Below are 15,412 nucleotides of genomic sequence, written 5' to 3'. Positions count from 1 at the left end.
TCCTTCAGTCCTTTTTTCAGACTAAATGAGAAAAAAAAAACAAATGCAGAATAAGCGCCTGCTGCTGTTGTGTTTATTGTGACCACATAGTTAAGTGTGCAATACTAAAAATTATGTTTTTTCTCCTCATAGCCTTAATGTTACCCTCAGTTAGGTCACTGTTTCTCTGAGGGTTTGACAATAGTCAGCTGCTTTGAATCTGGATAATAAATGAAAGAATGAATGAAATGAATTCAGGCTTGGCTTGGCTGAAGTTTGTTATATTTATATCCAAATGATTAATGCATAAAGCATTGGCTTTAGACGTGGAATCTGAAGACCACTGGTTCCCAGAGAGGCACAAACATTTCCAGGATCTGGGCAAACTCCATGATCTGATTAATAAGGTATGATGCTGTACGTTCAAAAGCTCTAGAAGAGCTACTAAATGGAATTTCATAGAGATTGTTTTGCCGAGTATGAAAACATATTTTCCTCTGTCTGCTGTTACCGCCCCTGTGTTTATGTCAGATATGCATTTCTGCTTTAAAATCCCTGATATGAAAAAATATCTTAAATGATCAACGAGACTGTAACAAATAAATAAAATGAGCATTTGTACTTTTCTGTGGAATTAACTGCAAATTTAGGAGGGATTAATGACATAAGATAATAAAAAAAAGACCTCATTCCCAACTTGATTAAATCTTTAAATCCAGCCACTGCTCCGTTTACCTTACCTGTTCATGTTTGGTGAGGCGTGTTTTATTGTGGATGTCAGAGGAGACCAAGTTGAACTGGTGTTTCTCAGCCAGTAACCTCAGTAAGATGACCACTGTCCGGCTGCCACACTTCCCCACGCGGTTATAAACCACCTGGCTGGGGAATGGGAGCACCTACAAACAGACACACACAAAAACAAACATATAAAGATGAGCAAAAAAATAAAGGGCTAGAATTATTGCCTTGTGGTTGTATGCCCTATCCACCTAGTCAAGTTGCATTTTACAACCATGTCTGTCCAGACTCAGGAATTTAATTAAAGGCATTAAGTTTTTCATTAAATTTAGCGATTAAATTGCATTGCGTTAAATTAATTAACAACTAAAAATTCTAAGTGAAATTGAATTGAATTCATTAATTAAACCTTTCATTCATTTACTCTTTTAAATGCTCTCCATAAAAATGTTCAGTTAAATGAAATGAATTGCATTAAATCAATGAAATGTCAGACAGGCAACATTGGGAGAGACAGTGGGGGAACTTCACTTTCAACAAATGGTGGTCAGTCAGGAATCAAACTAGTGTGTGTGTGTGTGTGTGGTAGAAAAGTTAGAGAACATCTAATATTATATTATATTGCATTAGTGAAATAAACATAAGAAAATTCATACAATTAAAGAAATGAACTAAATTAAATGTGAAGCCTGCGGAGCTAGTTCAGGCAGACAACTCAAGCTGCGCCCATCCTGATCAGCTGATCAGTCACTTGCACTCCTCATCCAAATAGGGCGGGCTACTTAAACCCCCCAGTTTACCTGCTCATCCCTGGCTATGCTGCTATTTTCTGCTCTGCTGCCCTTGCTGCTGCTTCTGCATACATCTCGTTGCTGCTGCCCATGAGGTTTTGCAAACCCGCCTCCTCCCCAGCATCCACCTGTGGGCTCTCTTTATGATCCCCTGCGGGGTGTCTGCTTCATTCCCTGTTATGCCTGGCAAAGCAGATCATTCAGGGAACGAACTGAGACAGAGCCTAACGCCAAACCTGCTGCGGCCATGCTCAAGGATACCTACGTATGCTGTGCTTCAGCTTGCCATGCTTACACTCAATAAATTATTTTTTCTCATTTCAGACTTGTCTGACTGAAATTAATTACTGAATTAAATCAATTTACTTTATTATTAATTAGTCAGCTCAGCCACTATCTTTCCAGATTTATAGAAATAGTGAAGACTATGAATGAGTTTAATTTCAAAATAAGAAAATTAAAGTTAACATGTGAATTTTTGAATGAATTTGTGTCAAAACTGTGTTCTGTGAGGTCACAGTCAGTACGTTTTCATGCAGAGCTTAATCGAGCTATGCTCAAAATTCGATTTTGGCGTCAAGTCGGACTTCTGTCCTTGTCTCAATATACATGCAACTGAGAAAATCGAATAACGGACGGGGTCCGCCCCCTCATGCGGCGTCACCTGTTGCTTCAGCGGGTTAATACGCCTCCTGTCCTGTTGACTTTTCTGTCACCTCGTAAAAAACTGAATATAAACAACTTATAAGCTTAATAATAAATTCTCAACTGCAGTTCCCGACCAGACGCGCCAGTCTGGGCTGGATGCACGCTGAGAATAGGATACGGGCTTCCCCTCTCTCTCTCTTTTTAAAAAAAATAAATAAATAAAACACTCTTGCTGGTCGCGCTGTGTGAAATGCATTGAATCGGCGCTGATGTTGGGTTTTTTTCTTTACTTTGCCGGGTTCGGGCGGTTTCTCTGCTCCACTTTGTGCGGTTGTGGAGCAGCGCACATGCATTGTCCAGTTATACTCCGACTAAGGTGTATACATGATGGAGAAAATCGAATTCCAATCGCATTATCTGGTTGTCTTAATCGGAGTTCTCAACTCCGATTTCAGTCGGACTAAGGTGTTTACATGCACTTCAGTTGTCCAGTTATAGTCGGATTAAGGCAATAATTCGTTTTTTTCAACTGTCATGTAAACGTACTGACTGACTTTGACCTTTGACCACCAGAATCTAATCAGCTCCTCAGCTCTTTGTGATTGCAGTCAAGTATTGCGCCATATACAGTATGATGACATTTCCACAGACCATGCTGGGCGATCATATTCACAAAAATGAGACAGTGGAGAATGAGACAGTGGAGAATGAGACAGATGAAAATACAACCCTGAAATATAATGCCTCCAGACATGGCTACTAGTGTTTTTGTACTGTGTATTACTATCACTGAAATCAGAGAGTACACTGTGTTCACAAGTAAAAATTGGATGTCTTACTCAAATGTCAAAATTTCACTACTCTGTATTACAGCCCATTTTTGAGCAGCAGTTTTATTTGGAGCAACAACTGCGGCTGTGAAGATAAAAACACAACGTGCGAAGAAGTGAAGCAAAGACGGAAAAAACAAGGAAAAAAACCAGAAGAAATTTATCAAATGTCACTGCCTCTTTCTTTATGACCTTTGACCCCACTTTCTCACATCTACACTCCCTAGGGCTGGACTCAGTTGACCCTGCAACATATTCCCTTTCAGTCACACACACACACACACACACACACACACACACACACATGCACGCACACACGACACAGACTGAGCAACATGAACACTTTTATGTTGTGAGCTCTTAGGCTTATTCCCCTACTGACCTCCATGAGTCAGATACTCAACCAAGTTCCCTTTGTGAAGTGAAAAAAATGATACAACTTCTAGTGTCTTGTCACACACACACATACACACACTACAGGGTACACACACATCATGAGTCATCAATTAAACAAGTAGCTCAGCAATGATTCAGACTCCAAAATAAAGTGGATATGAGTGAGCAAAAACAGATTTGTTACCGTAAATCTCTGCTTGTAGGAAGGAAGAAGTTAGGGCTGACATGAATATTAAGCATGATACAGACAAGAATGCACTAATTTGACAATTATCCCTAAGGGTCCAAGAGGTTTACACAAGTGGCTCCTTAAGACTGAAAGCTATCCAAATGAATTTACCAACGAGAACAACAAGAGTGACAGAAAACCAGGAGCAGTTAAAGGAATTAAGGGAAGAATGAGAGAGAGGACGACGGGTTACTTAAGAGACATCTGGAGGATTTCTCTCAGAAGTGATAGAGATCTACCTCAGAAAACAAAGACAGATCACTTCTGTTGTTGCCTTGAAAACTTTTCCCCTCGTCTCTTCAAGTGAAGCTTCCTGTAAATCAGATGGGGGGAAAATGCGGCAGTGATAAATTCTTGTCGACATTCCCAGTCTGGAATGGTGATTGTACTTTTCCCAGGGGATTTTTGGATATCTGAGAGACAGCGTGTTTGGAAGCAAGTCTGACTGACTGCATCAACTAGGTCGCTGGCTCACAGGGCGGCTAGTTTATGGACAGTTTGGATAGTTTTATAGGTGACAGAGCGTCTGCCTGGCTCATTGACTCTTACAGGGCGAATCTAAGCCCTCACCTGCTTGTTTCTTTCTCTGCTGTGATGAAATTATTACTCATCCTTAGATAATCTCAGTGACCTTCTTTTATGTAGTTCACCACAGCCACACACACATACCCACACACTGATTTTGTCCTGTCCCACCCAAGAACAGACTCAGCAAAAACAGAGAGGGCCTCTCTGAATGTTTGCCAGAATCCAGTGGAAAGACAGAGAAAGTAACAACAGGATGGAGAGCAAAAAAGGGGGAGGGAGGAGGAATTACTTGGAAGACAAACTGCAGGAGAGAAGGGCATAAGTATCAGTCTGCTGGCAGGTCATCACTGTCGGCCATTTCTAATACAGTCCCACTTCCTGTTTGTTTTTCCCAGAATCTCTGTGTGCTTTCCTTGATTTGTCACCAGCTCCTGAACTGGTTTGACACAACGTGAAATGCAAGATGTACAGGTACATTTGCCCCAGGAGCAAAGAGGGTGTAGCGGGAAAACAATTCACAGGTGAGAATTGGGGCTTATACAAACTAATACAAGTTTTGTTGACGGACGTGCTTTGGCTTGTGTCACTCACTTCAACGTCATCACTTCAACCTGTCACATGTAGTTTTTTTCCCCCCTCTTTTATTAATTCATATTCTTGTAGGCCTAAATGAAAGTAATTTTATAGATAGAAAAATTGGTGGTGTCTAAAAACACAAACACAAAACTGTGGTCAGTGGCTGCATTTTCACTCAGTTTTGGGAAAAGATTTCAGCTGATGGGCGATGGTTCTCCTGGACGGCGGTCCAACATTCCTCAGTGTTTGCCAAGTAACTACAGACTTTCAAGCTTATCACAATAATGAGGCAGATGAAATACATGCAGTGTTTTGCAGGACAGCATCCCCCACTGATATGATGACAAATGACTATGTCAGACCTCTAACGGCCCTGCCGTTGTATAATACAAGAAAAACATCATAGATGTCGTCGAGAGTCCAAATATCCCGCCGGCATTGACAGCACTGAAAGGGCAACCTTTTCAGTACGTCCTATTGTCGTTCCCGCTCTGTAGAGCTTAGGTTTCTGATGCTCGCTGTGAGAAAGATTTGCAGCGTCTGCCAGTGAGGGATTCTGTCAATAGTCGTTCGTTCCCCACTTCAAATTATTATGTAACGGCGCTGTTTTCCTCTGTGTCTGATCTCTGGGCGCTCCTACTCCCAAGAGCCTGGCTGTTGTTGTGGTATTTACGGCTTTGATGCTTTCGAGCCAGTATCAACCAGACTTTGAGGTGATGAGTAACCCTGCACCTCTCCTCTCTCTCTCACGCTCTCACTTCTACTTTTGCTCCTCTCACATTCCTTCGGAGGACCCTGCCCACACACACGCTCGCACCAAAACCTCCAAAGGCTTCACGCTGTTTTGAGACATTTTAAGATGTGACTTGAGTTCAACAAACATGCGCAAAATTATCGTCTCTGTCTCGTGGCCTGACCGCCCGTCTCTGCAGGGAACGAACCTCCAATCATCTAACAGTAGGTTTTGAGAGCATGTCCTTGGTTTAGGACCACCGCACACACACTCCATCCACCCGATCCATCTTCCTGCTGCGGCTCCTTGAAACTCACACAACTGCTACCCTGCGCTCTGCTTAAATGGTAAATGGTAAATGGACTTGCACTTATATAGCGCTTTTCTAGTCTCTTGGACCACTCAAAGCGCTTTACAATGTAATGGTCACATTCACCCTTTCACACACATTCATACAGCGCTGTAGCGCAGGAATCTAACCATTCACACACATTCATGCCCCGATGGACACATCGGAGGGCAAGTGTGGGTTCAGTGTCTTGCCCAAGGACACTTCGACATGTTGCCAGGAGGAGCCTGGAATCGAACCACCGACCTTCCAGTTAGTGAACGACCCGCTCTACCTCCTGAGCCACAGCCGCCCCAACTGCTACCCTGCGCTCTGCTTAAGGAAACAGTGCTCTGCTGGTTTTTAGTTAAGCCCTGCTCTCAGTTCATCACTCTCCACTCTCAACTGCTCATCCCATACTAAGTGGAGATCTGCATGTTTAGGTTTCAGTGGATATTCTCTGCATTTCCTGTTATCCATTATCCACTCTGACACAGAGCAGGAAGGAAAATATCTCAGTGATCTGAGTAGCAGCGTTTAAGTATTTTTGTGAATTATGATGAATTGATTTTTATGAGCTGAGAGGAAATGGGAAACTCACCACTATGGTTTTGCACTTTCATAAACGCAGTGTGTGACAAATGGAGATTGAAATGCTTTCAGTGAAAAACCAATAATCTGTTGTGCTTTTGTGGACTTAACTTGTGCTTGTGGATATTTCACAGTCGAGATGACTTTGGTTTTACCTTCAGATTTCATTACATATGGAAAATATTAGCTCATAATATCAACAGAAATTATCTAACGTCACTCACTTCTTTACAGACTCTCCACTGACATTTAAGCTTTTTCTTAAAAACAAAACAAAAAACATGTCATCTGGCATTGCCTGGAGAATTAACAAGATTATACAGTGGTTGTAAACTCTCCTGTTTTGGATTTAGTGCAATTAGGAAAAACATGTTGGGAAATGGCATCTATAAAATAATACTTACACATTTTACACATGGGGAAAAATGCGGACATTCTTGTCATGCTTCCATACACATAAAGACTTATAACTCTATTCTGAGCTGCGTGGTTTTTCCATGCACTCTCATTTCCATTGAGCTTTCAACTAGATTTCTAATCTTTCCCTACATTTACCAGAATCCCCGGCCTTCTGCAAGCACATGCTGAAATGCGACCAACCTCTGCTGAAATTGCGGATCTACCTCATTGCAGTGGGATGTCAACAAAGAGATAATGAGAGATGTGGCTGATGCAGTGCTCGTTGCTGACATGGCATAGGCATCATCCGTCTGGGAGATGAGACGACGACAGATACGGAATCAATCAGAGTTAGCGGCTAATGTATAATCACTGTCAGGCTGGTCGGTGCAAATGGGAGCTGTATGTAGTTAGCAAGGCCTGTGAAGCTTCTGTAGTTGCGGCAGACAGCTGCAGTCAAATTTCATGTCACAGAGCCAGAGTGAAAGGCAGGAGAAACAGAACAGTTGATTGATTTCAAAGTTAGGGAGCGGGATGGGGGTTCAGAAAGAAGTGTGAAGTTCATTTCTGTCACATCTTTGTGAGTCTCCAAAAAACAAAATCTGAAAACCAAGGGAAAGCTGCTTGCTTTCTGAATTTAGAAACATCTGCCAAATCTGCCAAAATATCACATCATAATAAAGTTGGTTATCTTGTTTTTGACAAAAACGATAGTTCAATAAAAGGAAAACTTAACCGTATGAAAACTGCTGCATCATTTATTCATTACCCATCTTAATCACATTGACCTCTTGTGTCGTCATAATAGCGCACATTAATTTAACTAAAAAGCCTACAGAGGAGGTGGCAGATGTTTTGTTTGCTTGTTTAAAGCTGAATAAGGCTCAGAGTCACACAGCCAGTGTTGTATAATGGCCTAAAACACCCAACCTGTGACAAAGGAGTCGATACTTAACTGCTGCTCATAAAGCTTATTGTTCTGAGCCCTAGGCACCTGAAGGCAATCCAAATGGTTGTATCAACTTGTTATTATCTTAGATTCAGTACATAGAGCATACTGTATCTCTTTGAAAATTGCTGCTTTTGACATAGAGCACTGTTCCTTAATTACTAAGCAACAAAAGAAATAACCTGCATGTGAACTCTTTTTTATCGCTTCTCTCAGCTACTTGGACACTATTTCCCTCCATTAAAATCCCACATTTCTGTGTCAAAATGAATTCCAGGGCTTCTGTTTGTATAATAACGTAAATATTCAGAATGAATTGCCTCAGGACAGAGTCAAGCTGTTATGTTCTCAACTTCATCCTCGACAGGGAATGGAAACCAATTTAGGTTTATTAGCCTTAATTTCCATTAAATTTTAGCAAGCAGTATAATATCAAAAAACTTGGCTTCCCACCTACAGAATACAATTCAGAGAGTGAATAGCACAGAGGAACCTGGCATTGAGCACTGAGTCTGCAATAAGTGAATAATAAAGGTTTGTTTCAGATAACAATTTCCCCCTGAAAAATAAAAGTGGTAACAAATTCCAACAATGCCTCCACAGTTTGCATCATATAAATAACCCTTCACTGTTATCTGTATGAAACAAGCTCTGTGGCTGCCTGGTTTGGCTTACTGGCCATAACAGGCTTTTCAAAGTAAACACATAACTCACAAACAAAGCCCACATGTGACCTAACTGGATCCACACAGCTGCTCATGTCAGCCACAAACAAACCTGCAGCCAAACTTGATTAAGTCTCAGGTTAGCTATGTAAGTGCTATGACCTAAGTTGAAACTGTAAAAAAAAAAAAAATCTGTCAAAATTGATAAAACGGTAAGAAATGATAATGAGGAGGAGGTGGGTTAAATAGGTGAGGAACAAGGTGAAAATGAAGCAGCGACTGATCAGAAAACCAGATAATGAACAAGGGGCAGACGGAGGAAGAAAGCAGTTGGCAGGGAGAGAAAGAGGGGGCACAGAGGAGAGATAGTCATGCAGACATGGCAGCTGGATGAATACAAGGCCCCTGTGTGAGCACTGTGTGTGAGAGAGACTGTGTTCAGTGCATTACTGTAGCACTGAAGCCGGGTCTAGTTGGTATTTAGGGTGAGTTTACATGCAGCTCCTTCACACAGACCTAACCCTTTTTCACTGACTGGATTGGACTGGCTTGAAAACACAGGGCAGCACATCAGAGACACAGGGGTCAGGACAAAAAAATAAAAGAAAAAAAATGGGGTGGAGGGTGGGTGGGAGGGCAGACAAGGAGAAACATTAAAGGATACTGAGAGAGGAGGAGATACTTACTCTTGGAACAGGGGGTCCGTGGTCATCCAGATATGTGGATTCACCTGAAAAGGAGCACATGCATCAGGATTACTTCCACACTTATTTACATGTGTATAATAGACAGTGATGTAACTCAAGACATAGCAAACTAATAAGAATGATATGTGGTTATTTCCAGAAAGCTTCTTAGTAAATTATATGAAAATATAGTACATTGGAATTTTGAGATCCTTATATTAAAGCCTAATTGTTCATCATGTATGTACTTTACATGTTTTGTTGTATTGACTTAGTTTTGCTATTGGTCAGCCTTTTTCATTTTGTTTAGTGTTGCTACGGTCAGAATCCACTCCACCTCTGTGCTATGCTCCAGTGCTACACCCTCCAGGGGCCCATTTCAATCTACAGTCTGAGAAACCGCATGACACAGCAGGGGGCACTTCACTTCAAAACCCAGACCTGAGCACAACAACACACACACACACACACACACCACCTCACCCTCTGCCACAGTCGCCCCGAGAAAACGGCATAGCTCTTGTCCATTAAGCGTGAAGATGTCGCCAAGAGAACCGCGGCCTATTTATACAATATATATAGAGCACTGTGAAGCTGTTTTATGTGAAAATAATGGAGGTGTTTCAAGACTCTGTGCACACCTTGAAGACCATTCTCCGAGTGCAGCAGCCAGCAGACGCACACAGACGCATCACTTCCCATCACATTTACAACATTCAGGTGGCTGGTGGAGGAAAAAGAGAGAAGGAGAGAGTGGAGAGCGTGGGGGGAACAAAGCTATAAAGAGAGGAAGTATTACATAAGAGAACAGTCTCTCTTTGTGTCTCGGAAATATGATACAACACGCTGATGAGAATAGCAAGATATGATGCATGGATGGCGGACACATCTATAAACAGCCAAAGGGTATCACATGCTGCACACTTGTATCTGTTATTATTGTATATGCTTGTGCTGGGAGGGTATTGTATGACTTTGTAAGTGTTGTTTATACCGCAGATAATGGTGTGTAAGCTTTCACTAATTAGTCTTAAACCGAGATCCAATCTGCCACAGTTTGGCTGTGTTACAACATCTCACACACATGCACACACACGCTCACACACACACACGTACAGACACACAGTACAGTCACTGTATAGAACCTGCTGGCTTCCTGCGCATGTTGTGGCTCATTAATTCATCACGTTCTGGATGTATAAACACTGACACAGCAGCTCTCTGCCCGACCTCAGGAGTTTTATTTTAGACTATTTTCTATTAGCATCTGTCTTTTTCTCCCTTTCATGACTTTACACTGTTTTCCAGAGGAATGTTGAGGGATCATGCACGTGTTTGCTGCTCTTCTCCGAGGCATTCAAGGTCGCAGCGTGGCGAGGATGCAAAAAAAACGGGCAGACATCTCTGTTGCTCCCTCTGTCATCCATCACCAACAGACCTCACACCCCACACACACCCAGCGTCCCGGTGACCCCCCGACCCCCCTCCTCCCCCTCCCGTGTGTGCTTCTCATTAGCGTTTTGGATAGAGGATTGGAACTCATTTTTTCCAAGGCACGAGGCTCGTAAAAGCTGACAGCTGCCCTCCACCCCCACCACCCACAGGGAGAGGAAAATGAACTTAAACAGCCACTGTACACTGTACTGTACTCATCGACCCCATTGTCCACTGATCTCCCCGTTAGAAGAAGTCAGCGAGGAGGTGAGGATTACATGCATTGCTTTGGCTCCATTAAGGAATAGCTGAATTTCAAAACAACACAAACAGAACACTCAAATTCATACAGATCACTCACTTGTTCACTGCATCCATAGAAGCTCACAAGAATAACTCATCTACACCAGCACCATATTTAACTTGTGAACCATTTCTTTACACTGTGTTATGTACACGCAGATGAAACACAAATCACAGGGAAGGGTTGAATAGGCTACATGCATGTAGAAACAAGACAAATGCAAATGCTTCCAGTGCACATCTGGGACATCATACGCTATGGTCTTGGCAGTCATCAGATCTTAATCAGACAAAGGGGAAATGTCAGAGCTTTAAATCACCATCATCAAAATACAAAATGAATGACTATCCCCTCCTTCCTTCAAATAGAAATTTACAGTTTCCACAAAATGCCCAAGAGCACTGAAGCTTTTCTGGCTCAACATCTTACTTTGCCACTTAATGCAGATCTGTCATTGTTTTCATCATGTGAACATGCACAGGTCATGAATGGTCAAGTGGAGAAATAGTTAGGAAGTAGAGGGCAAAGGGCACACTTAAAAAGTTAAGGGAGAATTCACAAATTAAATCAAGGTCAGTGCCACCTTTGAAGACATCCTCAAGTGTGTGTATGTGTTTGTGTGTCAGTGAGTGATTGAAGGGGAAACTAACTGGAGTGTGGTGTATGCATAGCCATGTAGCTAAATGGTTAATTGGATTACTGTGTCACAAGATCCATGAACTGGCCTCTGGCTAAGAGCAGCTGCATAACCATTCCTTAGTACAATTATCTAATCAATACTGCAACATGGTCAACAACATAAATCAGTTGTGTTTTCAGGTTTTAATCAGGGAATTCTAAAACAGTCAATATATTAACCCAAGAAGTGAAAAAGAGAAAAAAAAGAAGGAAAAAAAGAACAAAATAAACAACACTGTTTGGAAACAGATGTCAGACCCACTCCTGCAACAGATTTGTCTTCACCAAATTAAGAAAAATCATAAAAGCCTATGATCTGCACAAGAGGTCTCCACGAATAAACACTGCTTATGCTTTTTTTGAGTAACACATGCAAGTAATACAAGTTGAAAGCTAATGCTGTACATCTTCTAGCTGAGACATTAGCACAAAATGTGAAGCTGTGTGAAGTCGATTATTACCATAGATGATATTTTCAGCATAATTCCAAAATCCAACAGGAACTAATTAGTGGATATCTGGTGAGGGAACCCAGAGCCAAGCTCTCTATTTTGTTCCCACAAGTTCTAGGACAACAAACTCTGAAAGTCATATCTGGAAGCTGATGAACCTTGTATTTACATAAGTGGCAGCATTAAATTAAACTTTACAGATGGACCTTGCTCCTGTCCAGGAACTTGTGAAAGCAAATTACCACCTACAACCATTAGTCACCTCATTAGCTGAGTTGAGCGTTTCTCTTATCCTCAGCATAAAAATTTTGTTCATTCAGAAAACTGACTTACTATAGCCTATGAACAGCTTCACCAGTATGACCCACACTGATTTATTGCTGTTTTGGTGATAGTGCTCTGATAAGGATGTTTCCCAACCCCCAGTTTTTGAAACAAGCATCTGTGGACACAACAACAGAGCTATTTTGGAAAAGTATGTGATGAAGAAAGTGGTTCAGAGGTCTGGAACCATTCCAGAGTTAAATTAAAGGTAAAAGATGTGTGTTTTTGAGAAGAACAATAAAAACATGTGCATTTTTGAGAAGAATAATAAATATAATGTATGCTATAAATAACATTAATCATATCAACTTTGCATTTTTTTCCTCACAAATGCACAGATATCCACATTTGCAAGGGAATAACTGGCTTTGACCGAGCCAGCCCAGAATAATTCCTCCTTCTGGAATTCTCCCCCTGCTGTTGGCCTGCTTCAGGAATGCTACAGTAAGTTCGGGAATTTCATAAACATGTATTTAGTGCATAGACCATTTCATTTGCTTTGTGAAATTGGCGTTAGGCGATCTAGCTAAGTAGAGCTTAGAGAAGAACACGTCCCAGAATAGGCCGAGGTGGGAGCGGAAAACCACACAGGAATGGGCAGTTGAGGGAAAGGCCAAGAGGATAGGAGCAGGGTTGATGTTGAGGGGCATTTTGCTTTGCTGTGGGACACGACTCAAAGCAAAGATGGAGGGTTACAGTCAGAGCTGCTGCCGTGGAATGCTCTAAAAGTATGTGAAAGCAGATTACAGGTTCCTCAGCCTGTGAAGACTGAACTTTCTCATCCTTAACCACATCCTGGTGTAGTCTCTGTTTACACCACAGACGAAAATGAGAGTGTAAAAGGTGTGCGCTGCTCGCTGCGTTTCCCTGCTGACAGTTTTATAGGAATATGGAGTGTAGTTTTTGAGTTAAACAGGAGCTCGGTGGGGAAGGAAAATGAGTTAAAGAGTTTGGATAGATGGACTGATGGGTATCTTGTGACAGTTGAAAGTTACATAACTCCAGCCTGACCCAGCTGCATAAAACACACCCAGTTAAACTTAGTTACACGTCTTGGTTGCAGTCTTTACTAAACATCTGAGCCATAATAGAGAGCATGTGCAAACAAAGTCAGTGTGCATGAGTTACATACATGCTTTTCTGTGTGTTTGTCTATGTCTATTTGTGTGTGTGTGTATGTGTGTGGTCACCCAACCCTTTGATTTGGAGTGTGGGAGTGGCCCTCCATTAAGACCCATAGCTCGACCCAGCTACCTAATTACAGAGGGGAGTTAAGCTAAGGGTCAGGGTCTCCACCCACTACGCCCTGCTCCACATTACCCCTTAGTCACTTGAGAATCAACAATGGTCAGACAGCTTTGTGATATAAATATAACAGCTATGCCTCAGCTGTGTTATTGCAGGTGCCCAGAGCCCAAAAACCTGGTAGGGAGACTAATTTGTGGACTTATTGCTCCCCTTAAATTTTGGTTACTGAAATGCAGCCGGGGTACTGTGAGATGCACAGGGATTGGGAGACTTCAGGGTGACTGTCAGCATGTCATTTGCGGACACCAGCATTTGCCACCGTGTGCACTGAAGGCCAGGGACGTAGCATGAAAATGATGACACTGTTGACTCTAGTGGCTGCACAACTACATGCCCAGAAAGTAAAAAAAAAAATAAAGACACACTTACAGTACAAGAAAAAAAATGTTTCCATTACTTCTTAAAAGAACAGAGGAAACAGGAGTGACTCATCTAATTCATGAAGGAATCATGCATGTAAAAGTCAAAGGAGTAAAGTACTGCTGTAGTTGATACAGATACCACATGACAACCCATAGCGTTCATGATAAGCATTTATAACTGACATATTTTGAAGTAAGGGGAAAAAATTTGAATCAAACCTTGCATGTTTTGTAAGATAACGGTTGATCGGTTATGTATTTATCCACTAGTGCATTGCTAAATTGATGTTGAAAAGAACAAACTTTCAACACTTTCCAGCTGCCATTAGTAGATTCCACACTTGACAGAGCAAATCAATTCACAGGACCCCAGCTGAGTCATTTGATGTCTGCAGACTTGAGGAGGAGTCAATGAGGCCCAATGAGGTCAAGCAAAGTGGATAACATCAAATGAGGCAGTGTTAGCATGCAAAGCAAACACATGGGGAGCACCTTCTCCGAGCCCCAAAGCCTTGTAGCTGCAGGATTACTGAATTTAAAGTTTTAAGGGAAAATTTCAAACACTTTCAGACTCCAATTCCACAGTGCACAGAGCTTGGGCTGCTCTCCAGGTGCATGCCATGGGTTGTTTTTGCTGTGTAATCACATTTAATTTAGATGTGAATAAAAGTACGAGTGTTGCTTTTAGTGCCACATTGACACTTAGGCTACTACTTATTTTCTTTGCACTTATTTCTACACAAAAACAGGTATGTGTGTTGACTTTGCCTGACCTATGAAGAAGCTGTCACAGAGTCTCCGTCCAAACACTGGCTTTGAAATGAAGAAATGAGGCATGAAGTAGAAAATTGGGCAAACAGTCGAAAAACTATTAGATGTCTGACGCCACAAAGTCAAAGTGGGAGAAGTAATCACTCATCAACTAGCGAGGAAATGATGCGATGAGCACTACTTGTCTTTTAAAATCATGTCCTGTGGATGACCGTGTTCATGCTGCATCAGGAGCAGAAAATACTGTTAATAATAACAGGATGTGATGCTGGAGGGATTTCTGGTGAACTGCATGCTGCTCTGTCAGCTATATCTCCACTTCCTTTTTAAAAATCACCGGAGTGCTTGTGCCATTAGTACGTACCTCTTCTCTGCTTGTGGGTATATGGACACGACACCAGCTGTCTTGCTAGCCTGTCCTTATGGATAAAGGGCCTGGAGGGGGCCGTTTTGATTGACCAGAGATTTTTGCCACAAACCCCTACAAAAGAAGTCAAATGGAGGGGACCTTTTAAAACTTTCTTTTGGACTAGATAAATTGAATAAAAGACAACAAAATCCATTGGGGTAGGGGGTGGGAGTTTACACGCACAAAATTGCTAAAGATGATAACAATAGCTATGGAATAACATTCATTCAAAGCATGCTATTATGGTGAACCAACATGAGCGACTGTGCATCATCTGTCATGTTCAAATATGTGCCAGAATTCA

General features: G+C 41.8%; 1 protein-coding gene across 2 annotated transcripts in view; it reads right to left on the bottom strand.

Annotated features, from left to right (window-relative positions):
• The window catches only part of usta (uronyl 2-sulfotransferase a), a 51,365-nt gene that overhangs the window by 15,283 nt on the left and 20,670 nt on the right, over positions 1-15,412 (bottom strand). The window contains exons 2-4 of one of the 2 annotated variants that reach the window (XM_085770359.1): positions 15,064-15,180; positions 9,067-9,110; positions 720-875 (exon numbers count right to left, since the gene is read on the bottom strand). In XM_085770359.1, coding sequence (XP_085626485.1) covers positions 720-875; positions 9,067-9,110; positions 15,064-15,180 — 317 coding nt within the window. The remainder of the gene's footprint in view (positions 1-719; positions 876-9,066; positions 9,111-15,063; positions 15,181-15,412) is intronic. The other variant, XM_085770360.1, reaches the window with a different exon arrangement.

Source organism: Trachurus japonicus, chromosome 24 (genome assembly GCF_045865225.1).
Source record: "Trachurus japonicus isolate A0001 chromosome 24, Traja_1.0".
In the NCBI taxonomy this organism is placed as follows: Eukaryota; Metazoa; Chordata; class Actinopteri; order Carangiformes; family Carangidae; genus Trachurus; species Trachurus japonicus.
This window is presented reverse-complemented; position numbering and strand designations above follow the sequence as displayed.